The sequence below is a fragment of the Clavelina lepadiformis genome, chromosome 8 (assembly GCF_947623445.1).
Source record: "Clavelina lepadiformis chromosome 8, kaClaLepa1.1, whole genome shotgun sequence".
NCBI classification, from domain to species: Eukaryota; Metazoa; Chordata; class Ascidiacea; order Aplousobranchia; family Clavelinidae; genus Clavelina; species Clavelina lepadiformis.
The window spans coordinates 862274-876914 of NC_135247.1; the positions used below are offsets into that span (position 1 = coordinate 862274).

A 14641-nucleotide genomic window follows, 5' to 3' on the forward strand; every position below is an offset into this window, starting at 1 on the left:
CTCACCTCGCAAACTTATGCTCCTGAGGTCCGAGATCTTCATGATGAGCTTTGGGAAGACCTGGGGTGTGTCCGGCCTCCTCTTCCTCGCATAGAACTTTAATCCTTCCACGAGTGACTCCTGCAAGTTCTCTACCTTATCCGGCTCCTCGAGATCAGGACGATCTGCAAAAATAAATTCATCTACGAGAAACTGAGCTGGACTAAAGTGATGAGGAGGATGCAAATGAGCACTAACCTGCGCACACGAGGCAGATGGCGCTGAGCAGACCGATCTCCGTCGGATCAGCATCCAATGGATGCAGAGATTGGGCGAACGTGAAAACCTTAGCAAAACAAGGAGTTAATACTCACAATTATAATTGTTACTTCACAATCAAAAATGGTTGTACCTGATCTGTGATTGGTCCAAACCCGCAGATCTTCATTTGCTGCCGATTGAGTGTGAGTCCGTCCGAGAAGGTCATTGTGTCTTCTTCCGGGTTGTATCGCGAGCAGATCCGAAGAAACTGGAAGGAATCAAAATTACACCAAATGCCACTTGCAAGAGGACTGCAACCGCATCTACGAGTCCTCACCAGCACTTCGAGACAGGCGCATTTGAGCAGAGTGATTTGATCAGCGATTGTGAAGTCTTGAAAGCCGGGAATCCCCTTTGCAAACTCGACGATCTTGACAATGCTTTTGGTCGAAAGTTCGGCGAACTTCTCCCACAAGCGATGATCTGTTGCTACCCCCTGCGGCTTTGTCGGACGCGTTCCTGGCTGTTGTGACATCATAATGGGTGGTAGACGGCATGTCATAGAAGAGCATGGAAAATATCGAGGTGAGAACAATTAAAGTTTGCACTAAAGTAGATAAAACGTTTTAGCTAGTACAGGAAAACCCAACCGCCAGCGTAGTCGGCCGCTTTGTCGATACATTGACGACCCAAACGTGGGTGAAGAAATCATGGCAAAGGCAAACAATGACCATGGAAACAAAAACAAGCGTATCGGGATAATTTATGATTGTAATCGGCCAAAAACATGTCAAAACCCGGTCGAATGACCTACTGGAAAGGTTGTCGGGCAATTTTCAATCAAAATTGATACGAGGCGGCATTTGGAATAGGAAGTTATGTGGGAAACATGGGCCGAGCTGCAGCCTAATTGAGAAAAACATGAACCGGCGCGTCGGTGGACTTTGGAGCTATTATTTCCGTTTCAAATTGCAAACGCGTTCAAATAGCTAAAACACGGAACGCTGCAATGCCAAAGTACAGGCTTATTGTCATGTAGTGGTTCTTGTAATTAGCTTATCGCAAAAACTGATTGGCATTCTGGAACAGTGCCAACGGCGTCAACAACAATGGTGAGAAAAGCTAAATTCATAGAACAGGAAACTCACCATCTTGTAAGTACTGAGTGTGTTGGCATTAGGGAAAGTATCCACGTGGAACTTGGCAACAGCACTGACGAGGTTCTCTATTTCCGGCGAACAGGTTAATTCTTCGGACGAATTGGGGCTATTTCCGTTCTGCTCTCCATTTTTGGGGTCTTTTTCTTTCCCGCGACGCTTGTTGCGATCATTACGAACCGCTAGATAGCGCAAGAAGCATGTTACAATGACACACTATGGCATCAAAAAGAACGATTTGTTAATAAGTTATGATTCACTCACATTCTCTCAACATTCCAGCCTGGATACATTTCTGCAGGCGGCAGAACTGGCACCTGCTTCGCGTCGATTTGTTGATGACGCACTGTTTGTTGCGGTGACATGTGTATTGCATATTCTTCTGCACGCTGCGACGGAAGAATCCCTAAAAAGAAAATTTCTTTAACTGCTAGTGATGCATATTTTCGTTCAATGATTTATGCTCAGGATGATTTCCATCAAAGCCGCGCGTTTTTTCGTCACTACAAGTAAAAAAGTGATATTATGTTACGTCATTTCACGAACGTGTTTATGACGCTTCCCTCTCTTCGGAAATAATAGTTGCGCGTAAATACAAATGCTTTTTGGAAGTTTTTAACATTTCACGGTGCTAGCGCTACGCAGAAGAAACCCACTCGACCCGTTCAATAATGACGTAGATAAAGGGCGCGCGAGACGTGAATAATATATGGGGGCGTGGGGCAACGTGCAGAGAAATTGGTAAAAGTCCTTGAAAGCGCAAATTTTGAGATTTTGAGCGCAAAATTTGGCGGGAAAACCGAGAAGGTGAGAACGTCACGGTTGACCGAACATGCCAATCGCATCAATCATTCAATCAGAAAATGAGCCTGGAGAGGCAGAGCTCTCACAACAAAAGCTCAGATTACAGTCAATCAGCGAAACAGGTGAAGCGAAACGTTTTTGGGTATCGACTAAGGCGATGACGTCAGAGTCCACTGGAGCGGAACAACTGGAAAGCTAGAATAAGGGCTGGTGCAAGGCAAGCAAAATCCTTTGAAAAACAGTCAATGCCGCAAGTAACCAGATAACAGTTGTGTGCGATAGGCGCCGACGGGAACAATAACAACGGAACTGCTTGGAAGCATTGTTCCAGAAAGTTCTGTTCGTAACTTGTGTTCCTAATTGGCTAAATCGTTGCATTTGTAAAGGTAAAAAGCCCCAGAAAAGCTGCGTGACAAGCACAATACGTTTGCATGAATTGCAGATGGACGATTGCAGCTGGTCATGCGACACGTAAGCTGTTGTGCAAAGTGACCGAGGAAATATGCTGAAAAGTGTAAACAGCTGAGCGGATCAACACCTCCACTACCCGGCCTGTGAACACGAGACAGGATGCGATTCAAGGCAACGTCAAGCAAACCTGAGAAATTAATATCAATAAAACCGTCGGCGGCGGCGCATACCAATCAACGATTTTCGACACTGCTTGAGCAGTTCTAAGATGATTAAGTGGCTTAAAAGATCTTCAATTGTTGCTGCTTCTCTGCGGGCGAGCAAAGCGCTTTTAAGAAGTTCGTCGCCGACTTCATAAAGTGTGTGAATTATTCAAGATAGTAAACAGAGAAACAAATCGTATAATTAAAGCGAGAATAATGTTTTGGAACTACATAAATATTTCACACGAACTAATTTGTTCCTAGATTGTTGTGGACGTTGAAGAGAAGTATCAAACAAAGGTGTTTATTAATAGACAAATAGAAATCGTGTGATTTAGATATGATTCACGTAAGGGGCGGTCTTTGCGTAAATATCTTCAATTATTATACATTACTGTAAGTCATCCATTGCATATATCACAACCCTCTCTGGCGTATTATAATGTGTCTTATGCTTCACGCTTGGATGCACCTACCTTGCAACCCTCGCAAGACGCGACCCCGTAATGGTATCCCGATGATTTGTCCCCGCACACGAAACAGGGCTTGTATGTTCTCGGAGGGGGTGGTGGAGACGGGGGACACTGCTGCTGCCCTCCTGGGAGCACACCATCCGACTCCGAACCGGAGTAGCTACTTCCCGTTGATGAAAGACCAACGCTATCAGGTGATGCTGAAAAAATTTTAAAAAAAATGTCGTTAACTAGATACCAATTAATCGCACAGGCATGGGACCAGACAGTTACAGAAACCGAGTCTTAATTAATGGGCGATGAACGTGATAGGAAACCGCGAAATCATTCACACCATGACATAATATTCAAGCTAACTATCAACCAATTTGACGTGCAGTCCACCAAAGCGCTTTTGGTTGAAGCCTATTAATTATCGATCTCGATTTGACGCTCTTTGACCAACTCGTACAAGTGCTGTTTAGGTTTAGGCTGGCGTTTCAAGTGCTAACTACGCTTTAAAACCCTATGTGACCATGTGAAGTGGCACTGATTATCAAAAAAAATAGAGAAAACACGCTTCACCCTGTGACGACATAAGCGGCATACAAGCGATGTAACAAGGCACCTCGACACGCCCCAACGCGCAAAGCCACAAAACCTTCGTTTTGGGGGAAATTACTAAGTTTCAAGTTGTGCGAAGATGAAGTTGAAAGGCAACCGACTGAAACCAGTAACTCGCAAGTCTCATCGTAAACATCGTCTCGTTTGTATTGTTCACACTCTTTGGAAACCGAAATATTCTTGTTAATAGCTGGTGACAATACTTTGCAGACTTGCATGCGCTGATGCAGCATTCGATGAAGCAGTAAACAATGCCACCATGAAGAATGAATCTAACGCGGCCTGAAAGATGATGCAGTACTCTGGCAATGAAGCACAGACGATTTGTCAAAAACAGTCAAAAAAGGTAAGAAGCGCTCCTCGATTTTTCATAAAACAGATGCGACGCACATTAAATTAAGCGCTTTCCAGTAATTATACACGTTTCCATAAAACGTTTCCACAAAACGTTGTGCTAAATTTGATTCTACATTAAAAATTTAACTTAAGTGTTACGCTGTTGGCAGCAACTAGCGCCAGTTGGTTAAGCATGAGCTGCGATTGTGACGACATAAATACGCACGACCGGTTTTCAATAAGAATAAATAAAGAGCCTTCGTCAAGCTTGATAAGAAGTAGGCCGGAAAATTGCAGCAAATGTCGCGGCCTTAATTGCATGGTTTGAGTGAAATATGACATCGTTCACCCCATGTTGGATTGGTGTCATCAGCAGATTTTTAAAACAAGTGACGTCACGATAACGACGTACAATCACGAATACAATGGAGTGTGCGGCGCGTTATAAATCATAAGATCTTTATTTGTATCAAAGATCTTTCAAGCGAACAACGTTACTCAACTGGTGCTGGAACATACGCTCAGCAAAGCAGGAGAGAGAAGGTGGAGACAAGCCCAAACAAGCAATAAACGCGACAGTCTGGTCTACCTTTAAGTGGATTTTCTTCGAGTTCTGCTTAAATCCAAGTAAAAATGCAGGATTAATCGAAGTGCCCGGGAAAAAGTCGTTTCAAACAAACACTTTAGCGAATTAACAATGCTAAATAAAACCGATGAAAGCTGAAAATGTCAAAGCGATCGGTCGGAACAATCGGTTAAAACTTTCATCTTCAAGCCATGGTGCAGAACTAATTTATTAATTCATGATGATGAACAAATGTGTTATTAGCAGTGACGCCACAATTCCAATTTAAGTTACTTATTCAATCTCGGACAATCATAATTCATTAATAATAAAAGACGACGTCATCCAGTAAGTACCGGAAGCGCATGTGATTTCTATGTAGTCTTACAACACTTTGAGTCATCAGACGTGCCATGAATAACCATAGCAATAATAAGCAGATAAATTCGCTGCAATCACATATCTGTCCATCTTGCTGTCATATAACTACCGACAAGCAATTGTGTCACAAGAAAAATACAGTATTTGCATTTATCCAACTTACATAATAAGAATTCTAAAGATTTTTGCCAAATTCTTTAACTTTATTCAACACTAATGCTCAACTTTTAAAATTATCTGAAAACTTCGAAAATATAAACAGGTTTCTATATTTAGCCTGGTATCTCCCGTGGGGTGTGATCATTTCGGTAAATGCATATCGCTGGGAACTTAAAATAGAATGTGACATCACACAACTTAAACCAAAAAATCAAAAAGCTAATTGCCAGTCAAGCTATATTTATTGCAAAATCTGGTTTTCGCATTGAATTATGACGCAAGAATGAAAGACGATGGGCTGGTGTCGAAGCCGTGGCGACCAGGAGCGGAGATTTGCAGGCGTGGTTATTTGCCAGCAAATTTGGTTGAATAAAATCGTCGAAAAACATACACTGGAGAAGTACGTGCTATGGCAAGCGCATGCCTCATTGCTACGTAACAACTGACACTTTGCTGCGTGTTGGAATTAACGCGCGAAATTGGACGTTCAGCTTTATGCAAACTCCATCAATATTTGATAGATACATATTAATGCCTTTGTAAGATAAAACCATCGCAAAAAAATTGCAATTTATTCAATGGGAAACTCTTGTCAAGCTCCAACGTGAATTAAGAGACAGGCTGGTGGTACGAATACGTCACGGCTGTCTGACTTCAAAAAAAGTGGTTAATTTGCGAGAAGGAAAAGTCAAGTCACTCAGCAAGTTGCTCAAGTGAAAAGAATGGTTAAAAAACTGACATCGAGAACTGACAGCGGCTAAAACAACCCGAACTTCAGCTCTTTTCAAAGCCCTGACGCTGCTTTCAGTGTGACGTAATACTAGCTAAAATCCATCAACAACTCGTAAAGAAACGGGAAGTAAAGACAGCCACGGTCAGCGCCTGTGTTCGCCAAAAATAATTCCGCTTTGGTTGCTAAAAAAAGAAAATATCTGCGCCAGCATCCATGCAAAAGCACTGCTTGATGGAAAACTGTTAACACCGACTAATAACAGTTTAAAAATGTGCTTTAGATTCAGATTTGTAATCATCACCAAAAGACTCTGAGAAACTAAATCTACAAAGAAAATGCTAGTGCCAAAGCTACTGCGGATGCGCTCACCAAAAACTCGGTCACTGTTGTAGTCTTCCACAGACATATTTGCACCAAAAAGTTATGCTAGTTTTGGTGGCGCGCTTAGCAAAACAATGACATGCATGAGACGACAAAACTTGCCACTAAGTGGTTCTGTCACCTTGCAGATGGATACACAGATAAGATTCAAGTGCAGCCATGCGTGAAGAACTTAAGCTATCAAGCGCTTTTCAGCAATCTATTTAAACAGCAGGTAATATTAGCAATTAGTGCCACGTGCTGGAAAATCTAAGATTGTGTTCGGAATGCTGGTAGTCATCGAAGCATGACGTGCCAGTAAACACCTTTTTAGGCAAAAATCAAAACTGCAGACGTACAACGTTGGTTAAGGATAACGCAAGGCATAAATAAGGGTAAAAAAGGAAAAGTGTCATAGCTTTCTCCAGTTAAAAGCAACAAGAAGCTCCCTTGTCGATTGAGAATGCTCTCATGGGAAGGTAATATCGCTTAAGCCGTACAACGATAAAACAACCACTTATTACATAGCGTAGGATGAACACTAAGACGAAGACGTATGTATGATGTAAGCCGTCACACTCATAAAACAGTCCATCATACTTGCAACGGAATATCATGCATTTCTTCGTATCGTACTTATTAGCAGCGAGTCACCTATCACGTATATGCTTAAAACTTGCAGAGTGTCTTGTAAGATCGTTAGAATGGAATCAACATGGCGGTAACACCAGTCGATGCCCACAGAGCGCCTCAAGCAATGTTTGACGCATGCTTGTCATCGAAAATAGAATTTCATCATCACGTCGTTAACTTAGTCGCTAAGAAAGTAATCTCCATTACGTCAGATTAACATCGCCTACAGTGTCACATCTAACTATTTTTTCACAACTAATTAGACGATAACAACCCGAGCTGGGAAATACATCAAACTGAAACTAGCAAGGTCGCCAACGTCGCCGTGTCAGCAAGAGCCGCCCCGCTTGTTTATGCGCCCAACAACTGCAGCGCATGCATGTCTGAAGATAATACTTAAGAGAAGCCTTGCTTGAATACGGTAACTTACAGGATATGTTACTTGCTTTACTAACGCGCACTAATTTCATAAAATACCTACATCTTTGGCTGTAATCCCATTGGCAGTATGGGTTTGGGTGATAAGCATTTTGGGGGTTCAAGCTCAGATTTTGAAGGGGAGGCGGCGAATCCATCATAGCGGACATACCCCCGTAAATAGCCCCCATTCCATTACCTAGACCCCCATTCATGCTTGGTGGAGGATGAAATAAATCAGTAAGGATCCCGTTCATCCGGTTCCTCCATTGTTCTTGAAACTCCATGACATTCATCATGATAACGGCTCACGGAATCACGTGAAACGAAGTTTGTTTGGCGTGGGAAAATTCCCAATCAAATTGCCTCAAATCAACGTCTCTGATGCGTATTGTAAGTTAACAAGGTCAACACAGCCGGTTGCTTCAGGATAACTCGGCAAAGACCTACTTATCTATCTGCTGAATAAACAGACAACGCGTTAAGTGCAAATTGGCCAAGTACAACAGACAAGCGATCACTCCTAATCGTTCAGTAAGCTTGGAATTATGGACACTGTGTGAAAACACACGCAATAAAACGACACGAACAGCTTAAAATAGAGTTTGAAAGTAAAGTACATCCGGTACTCGGCAAACTGCGGCTGCAAGAACAGTGAGCCGCTGATTATGACGTCGTCATACAACCATTGTACAACGTTTTCTGAACGTCGAAGTTCACTGGTACCAGAAGTACGGTTGCAGACCAACGGATTAAACGATTAAAATAGTTGCTACAAAGCATCAAGTTGCACTGACAGCTAATACTTCAGGCTTTTTCTTTAACCCATATTACCTACGGCTTGTCTCACGCATAATCAAAACTAGAACTTGAACCAAAACTAAGCACTTTCACACTTAAGGGCTAATATTTCGATCACAACATTACACCTCAATGAAATGCGACAGTCAATCAGCAATGAAATTACCGATGCCGTTATGACAATCTGTGCTAATAACGCGGATGGTCATGTACAGTTTGTGCAGCCATACGCAGCGTTTTGTGAGCCTAGCTTCCGCTAAAATTTGATAAACTGAACTTGCTGTAGTTCGTTCCCGAAATGCAACCCGGCCTTAAACGTGGGAACGCATTCACAACGCCGGCACCAACCCTTATCTTTACACAAAGTTATATTGTAACCTGGCGAAACATGCGTCACAATTGCCTACTTCCTACAACTACTGAACACTCGACGCGAAGTCGACTTCATTTCCACCACCCTCCGCTCTCCCTTTTTCTCTTTTTCTCTTTTTCTCGCTCCCTTACCAGCTTTTTCTCTTTTTTCTCTCGCGTAATCTTCTCGCTTTCTCTTGTATCTAATCTAGTAAACAAGCATGTTGGAGCTATTCGACCGACACGTTAATCGACCTCATAAAACTCGTTAAGGCCAGCGCCAAGGCTGAAAAAGTCCCACTGGATTAAAAGGCAATCTGGTAAGAAAACTCATTTTAATAACGCGGCAGCAATGATAGATTTGAATTTCTTCAAAACAACCCGATCAATGGTGGCCGGCAACGCGTAAACAAGATAGTTTTGTTTGAAAATAATGCGATTAAAATAGTTGCAACATAGTTGGACGGTTTACTGCTGTATCCAGTTAATTATACCCATCGACTCGCTTTTAAACGGAATCTATTGTTTGTGTTGTGAAACCATTATAGGCCGCTAAAACCTCTTCTAACAATTCAAAGCAGTGATGCCTTCTAAATTGTTCCAGAAAATGACAATGGCTTGGACCGAACGACTCGCAATTTAAAACAATGGAGACGTTGCAACTATCTGCTTCGAATGAAGAAGATATGCGGAAAATGTCTCGATGTGGATGATTAAATACGAAATCTAGATCTTTAACAAAGAAAATAAAAAGATAATGTATCTCTATTTCAACACTTCTATCATTACGGTTTGTTATCTAACGTCGCTTGTATGTCTTCAACACAGCTCATATAACTCACTTAACGGGCTGTCTCACATTATTACATTTCTAGAGAAATATCGAATATTTAGAAGAGAATGTAACAAGACTCTGCTTTGAAGCTGGAAAACTATCTCCACAACTGAACGTTCGCCTCAGCACAAGCTAAAAATCTCGAAACGATCCTTGATTGTTGAACTCATTTGCCAACGTTACAACTTTACATAACAATTTTATATAATGTAACAGTTGCTGATAAATGGCGCAGTGAGTAGCTCAACTTGCCTATCTTCACCAAGCAACCTTATAAAGTTTTATTATTCAACCGGCATCTCGTCTTCAACTGCTTGTAAACCGCCACTGAGAGCTAGTATCAGTGAAGCTATCATTAGTCATATTTCCGCGTCAAACGCATCTCGTTTGTACAAAAAGGGCTAAAACAAAATTACTAGCGGCATGGGCTCCACCAAAACGGACAGAGTTCAGTTTTCGATGAAACGTTCCGCTTCGTTTCACACGTTCGCTGAGAAAACTTTGCTAAACGAACATGATAAGACATCACTGCTGCTAAGCTAACATAATAACTTTGTTACCAGTATAAAGCACCAAGGGAGATGTTCTCGGCTTTGGCAAATGCGTTGAGACAGTGAAAAGCTCACTAGACATTGGAGCATTTCAACTATTCACGATTATCTAATAACTACATCTCTGATCATGGTGAGGGAGGACTTTTGAAAGCAAAAACAAAAGTTTTCGAAATCCATCTGAACAAACAGACTTCTCCCTGAGTGATGTCAATTGTCAACCACTGGGCTCATTCTTAGAAGGAAAAAGCGACTTGTTTAAAAGCGGTTATGTGCTATTAATACCGCGTTATAGCGACTTGTCAGTTAAATGTCGTCAAATATTAACCGGCGTGACGACTTACCCGGACAATTTCTCATTGAAATAAAGCAAGACCACAACGATTGGAAAGAATTCTGTGACATTTATCTCCTCTGAATTGGGGTCAGTTGCCAGAAGAACAAAGTTTATGACGAAATAAAGGGGTTTAAGAAGTGAATTATGACGTTGATTTCCTGACGGCTGCGTTTCGACGAATATGACAAACCGTGGAGAAGGTGGAGTATATTAGGCAAGCGAGCGCGCACAGCAGAAAGAATCAGATCACGAACTATTACTCAGGCACTTAACAGAGATAAGTTTCAGATCAATATTTGACGCATTAAACTGTTTCTTGCAACTTTAAAATCAATGAAATTAATCAGAGACAAGTTTTCAACTCCAACGAATTCTGTCCAAAAAGCACGAGAAAAATATTTACGAAGAACGACCCGGTGCATACGAGTCCAAACCATTCAAGCAACATCACCATTAGCCTGGCAGGTCATTCATACAGAGCGGGCTTGCTGGTGTGAACAAGACCGGAAATTTGCGAAGCATGAGACTTAATACGAACTTCTATCACGTTTTTTGACATTCGCATCATAATTTAAAGATTTATGATGATGTCACAAAGTGTTTTGTTGCATCGAAATTCTAATTTGACGCTTGTGATGGCGCAATCTCGCTAAACGTAAACAAAGCTGGTGCGCACGGTTTCGAAAACAAGCGGCCATCGAAGACGAAGGACAAATAAATGATCATTCAACTCTGCTATGGACTGAGAGATAAGAACGTCGAAAATGGCGTCGATTTGTGCGGAAAAAACAGACCAAGTGTTTCAGATGGATGTCAAGAGTGGATTACCACGCATGGCGTCTCGCATAATACAAAGGACTTCCAGGTTTTCTTTGGGAAAATTAAAGAACACAAAGTACATGGTGTGGCCTGGACTTCATCAAAATGTAGCAAACTAGGTCTTTTCGGTCGGAAAAAAAGACGAGACACGTCGGGTTCTAAGAAATAAATTAAATTATGCAAAAATCGAAGCGCTAATTGAGAAAAAATCCCAGATTTAGAATATCATTTTCACAGACCACGTATTCTGGCAGTAATGGTATGATGCAATAAACATGCCAAAAACACACACATACTTGTCTCATAATACGACAACATAACCCTTTCTGTGTAAGTAGTAATTAAATATCATCTCAACGTGTAATATCAGTAGCAGTGAGACGATCAAGTGGCTTAAAGTATTTCTGCCCTCGCATCGGTTTAACGATTATCCTGAATCTACCAAACCACATCTGTTTTAACAAGATGGGATTAAGAGGTAATTAACTAGATAAGCAGGGCCACCATAAAGTTATACAATTTCCCTGGAGAAATCAAGGTAATAGCGCATGCGATCGGCATGACTGTTTAATATACACACATGTCGCAACCAGGGCTTGTATAGGTGGGTTTGAGCTTTGATTTGTCGTTTTAATCAGCTCATGGTGGTCACGATTATCGCGGGATTATCGAAGGCCCGTTGCAAATTGCAAAATAAGACAAGTTTGTGACGGCACAGAGAACGTGATAGGAATCGGTGATGTTTTTCACGGCATCACGGAGTTGGGAAAATTGGTGCTGAGTTAATTGAGGCATATCATCAATATGTGATGGTAGAATAACATGCAGCCCACCAGGAGAGAATGTAACATCTTATAGCAAATAGACTCAAGTTCGCTGAGAATTTGTGCGCCAGCCTTACGTAACCTGCCTCATTAGAACACACGCGCACATCAATCAAGGTTTTGTCTTGCCCAGGGAAGCTACATCAGAAGCAGACCACTTGAAGCGAAAGACGGAGAATGAAAAAAGAGAAGGCGTCGTTCTAAATCTGGAGCCAGCAGCAATTAAGAACGAAAAATGGAAAAACATAAAAGCGTCATGTTCTTCGCGACAATTCAAACAATGTTTTATCGATAAAAATACGTTCGACTATCCTTTCTTTCATCAATCTTTCCACTTATTATGACGTACGATTAAGTTTCTAATGTGGTTTCATCTATTTATCATCAAACAATTGCCATTGTTGCATAGAATGTGCCCGCTCTTACGTAAACATTGTATATTAAGTCAAACCGAATCTCTTCCATTGTTTGAATACGACAGTTATTTCTTTGGGTAACAGTGGAACAGGAATCACAATGCAATGGAAATATATCTCGGGGGATCGGTGTATATCAGCTCCGGCAATCTCCTTCGAATTTATATATTGAACACTGTGTTATGCCAGCCTATGTGTATTTGTTCTGTGCGATGTAATACACTGATCGAATTTAATTAAAATTATGTTAGAAACACGTTCTGAATGTCGCCGATACAATCGTTGATTTATATCGCAGCTTCTAATTGCGAACAGTTTAAACTAATGCTAAGAAACATGATGATTTTAAGTGTCAAATACAACATGTCAGCTTGAATTATTTCAAGTTCTCCTTCAACACACAGATCACTAATCACCGCTAAAAGCACAAGGTTGGTTCTGGTGAACGAAGTAACTTTCGCTAAAAAAGATTAAATTTACTCCTTAGTCTTAATTATTCTGATCCGGATGAAGATAAGATAAATAATAACAAAGTCAGATAAGAGGCTCCCCCATGTACTGACACTAGCTGTGAAGTTTAGACTTTATCTTGGAGAAGTCAAAGAAGCCGAAAGCAACTTCCATGTTGATTTTTCAAAAACTGTGAATTTGAACTGAACAAAATTGTTCCAGGCTATAATTTGCAATTAATTTGTCAAAAATTTACCTGAAAAATGAAAAACGGAGTCACAAAAAAACTTAAACGCCTAACAATTGACACTGACTGCCATATATGGAAGTGAAAGCAAGGTTGCGGCTGGTGTTAGGTTACTGATTAACTGGAAACAATGTCGCTAGAATTTTAACGACGGTTGTTGCTAGATTTTATTACTTCAACAAGCTAAATGATGCACCTGACAAAATTTTCCTAAAAAAGTGGAAGGTAATCTACTGTACAGATGTACGTCTGGTCATATTTTTGGGAACTGATCCATGAAAGGAAAAATCATCAACGACTGTCAATCAAACCAAAGAGATGATTAAACATAAACAAAAATAAATCACCGTTGATTTCGTCGAAGTTGCCCATAGCAAAAAAGTTGTGCGGTAATCGCGCGATTCACGCATCTATTTCAAAGCGGCCAAATAAAGGCAGAGCGGAAAGTTTGCTCAAGCGTGTCCAACTTTGCAAGATCGCGCGTGTGTGAACTTTGTATGACCTCATCGGAATATGTTGAACTTTAGGTGAACCCAATTTTTACGAGGTATTTAAGAACGAACCGTGTTTGTTTTATGGCCACAAGCGGTGCTATGGGCACATCTGAAATCCACAAACAAGAGCCGAGAAGGAACAACCTGCCATGAACGATTTTGTCGCAGCAGGAAACATGACAAACCAACTGATTCGGATTACTCGAATAAAGATTAGAAGCTTCACACACGCATAACAGATTAATAGACCGCTCTCTACACATCCAGGTGTACACACGCAAATAAAGTGGGAACGTCACAGTTCTGCGCGGCTTGTCCGCAAACACAACTGGAATTTTGGAAAAATTGACAAACAAGTTTTATTGGACCAAGTAAAACCGCCCTTCCGTTCTAGATTTTTACAACCATATAAAAATGGCGAAGTAGACACCAACTTCGTCTGGAAGGTAAGCTTAACAAACGGAATCGAAAACTGTCTTTTTGTGATTATCGAATTGCCTGAAAGCAAATGGTTGGCAGATTTAGAACAACGTTTCGCTCTAACTTTATCACTGGAAGTCGTAAATACCAAATGTTTATACGCACGGTGGCGCTCCTGTGTCAAACGAACAAGCACAACTCGGCAAAAACTTTTCAATTATTGAACGATTCGGTAGAGATTAGTGTCATCTGATGCAATTACGTCTCGCTTCCGAAATTAAGAATCCATCAGCGTTAGTAAGTTTGTCGATGTGCTTAATGGATTATATTTGTAGCCGGTACTTTCTCTTCAATTTCCAGTTTCAATAAGAAAAGTTTTTAAGATTGTCAATCGTCCAAGTGTTGCAAAAAAATTAAAAGCAAAACAAGGAGTGGCTTTTAACCAGTTTATTTAAGATTGTCCGTAGAAGTATTACATTAGCTATGACGTGGCAATCTTTCGACGATTTCGTAATCTGGCTATCTCTTTGTTGTTTATTTTTATTGACATCTTTTCTGGGCATCCCGGATAGACGGATGCGAAAGGAAATCTCAATTCGACGGAAGTGTTTTATCCTCATA

At 41.1% G+C, this 14641-nt stretch overlaps 1 protein-coding gene across 2 annotated transcripts in view; it reads right to left on the reverse strand.

Moving 5' to 3' along the window:
* The window catches only part of LOC143468666 (retinoic acid receptor alpha-A-like), a 30721-nt gene that overhangs the window by 788 nt on the left and 15292 nt on the right, over window positions 1-14641 (reverse strand). For both annotated transcript variants that reach the window (XM_076965998.1, XM_076965999.1), the window contains 7 exons: window positions 3292-3488; window positions 1662-1803; window positions 1389-1579; window positions 578-763; window positions 392-508; window positions 238-325; window positions 6-164 (listed from right to left, as the gene is read on the reverse strand). In XM_076965998.1, coding sequence (XP_076822113.1) covers window positions 6-164; window positions 238-325; window positions 392-508; window positions 578-763; window positions 1389-1579; window positions 1662-1803; window positions 3292-3488 — 1080 coding nt within the window. The remainder of the gene's footprint in view (window positions 1-5; window positions 165-237; window positions 326-391; window positions 509-577; window positions 764-1388; window positions 1580-1661; window positions 1804-3291; window positions 3489-14641) is intronic.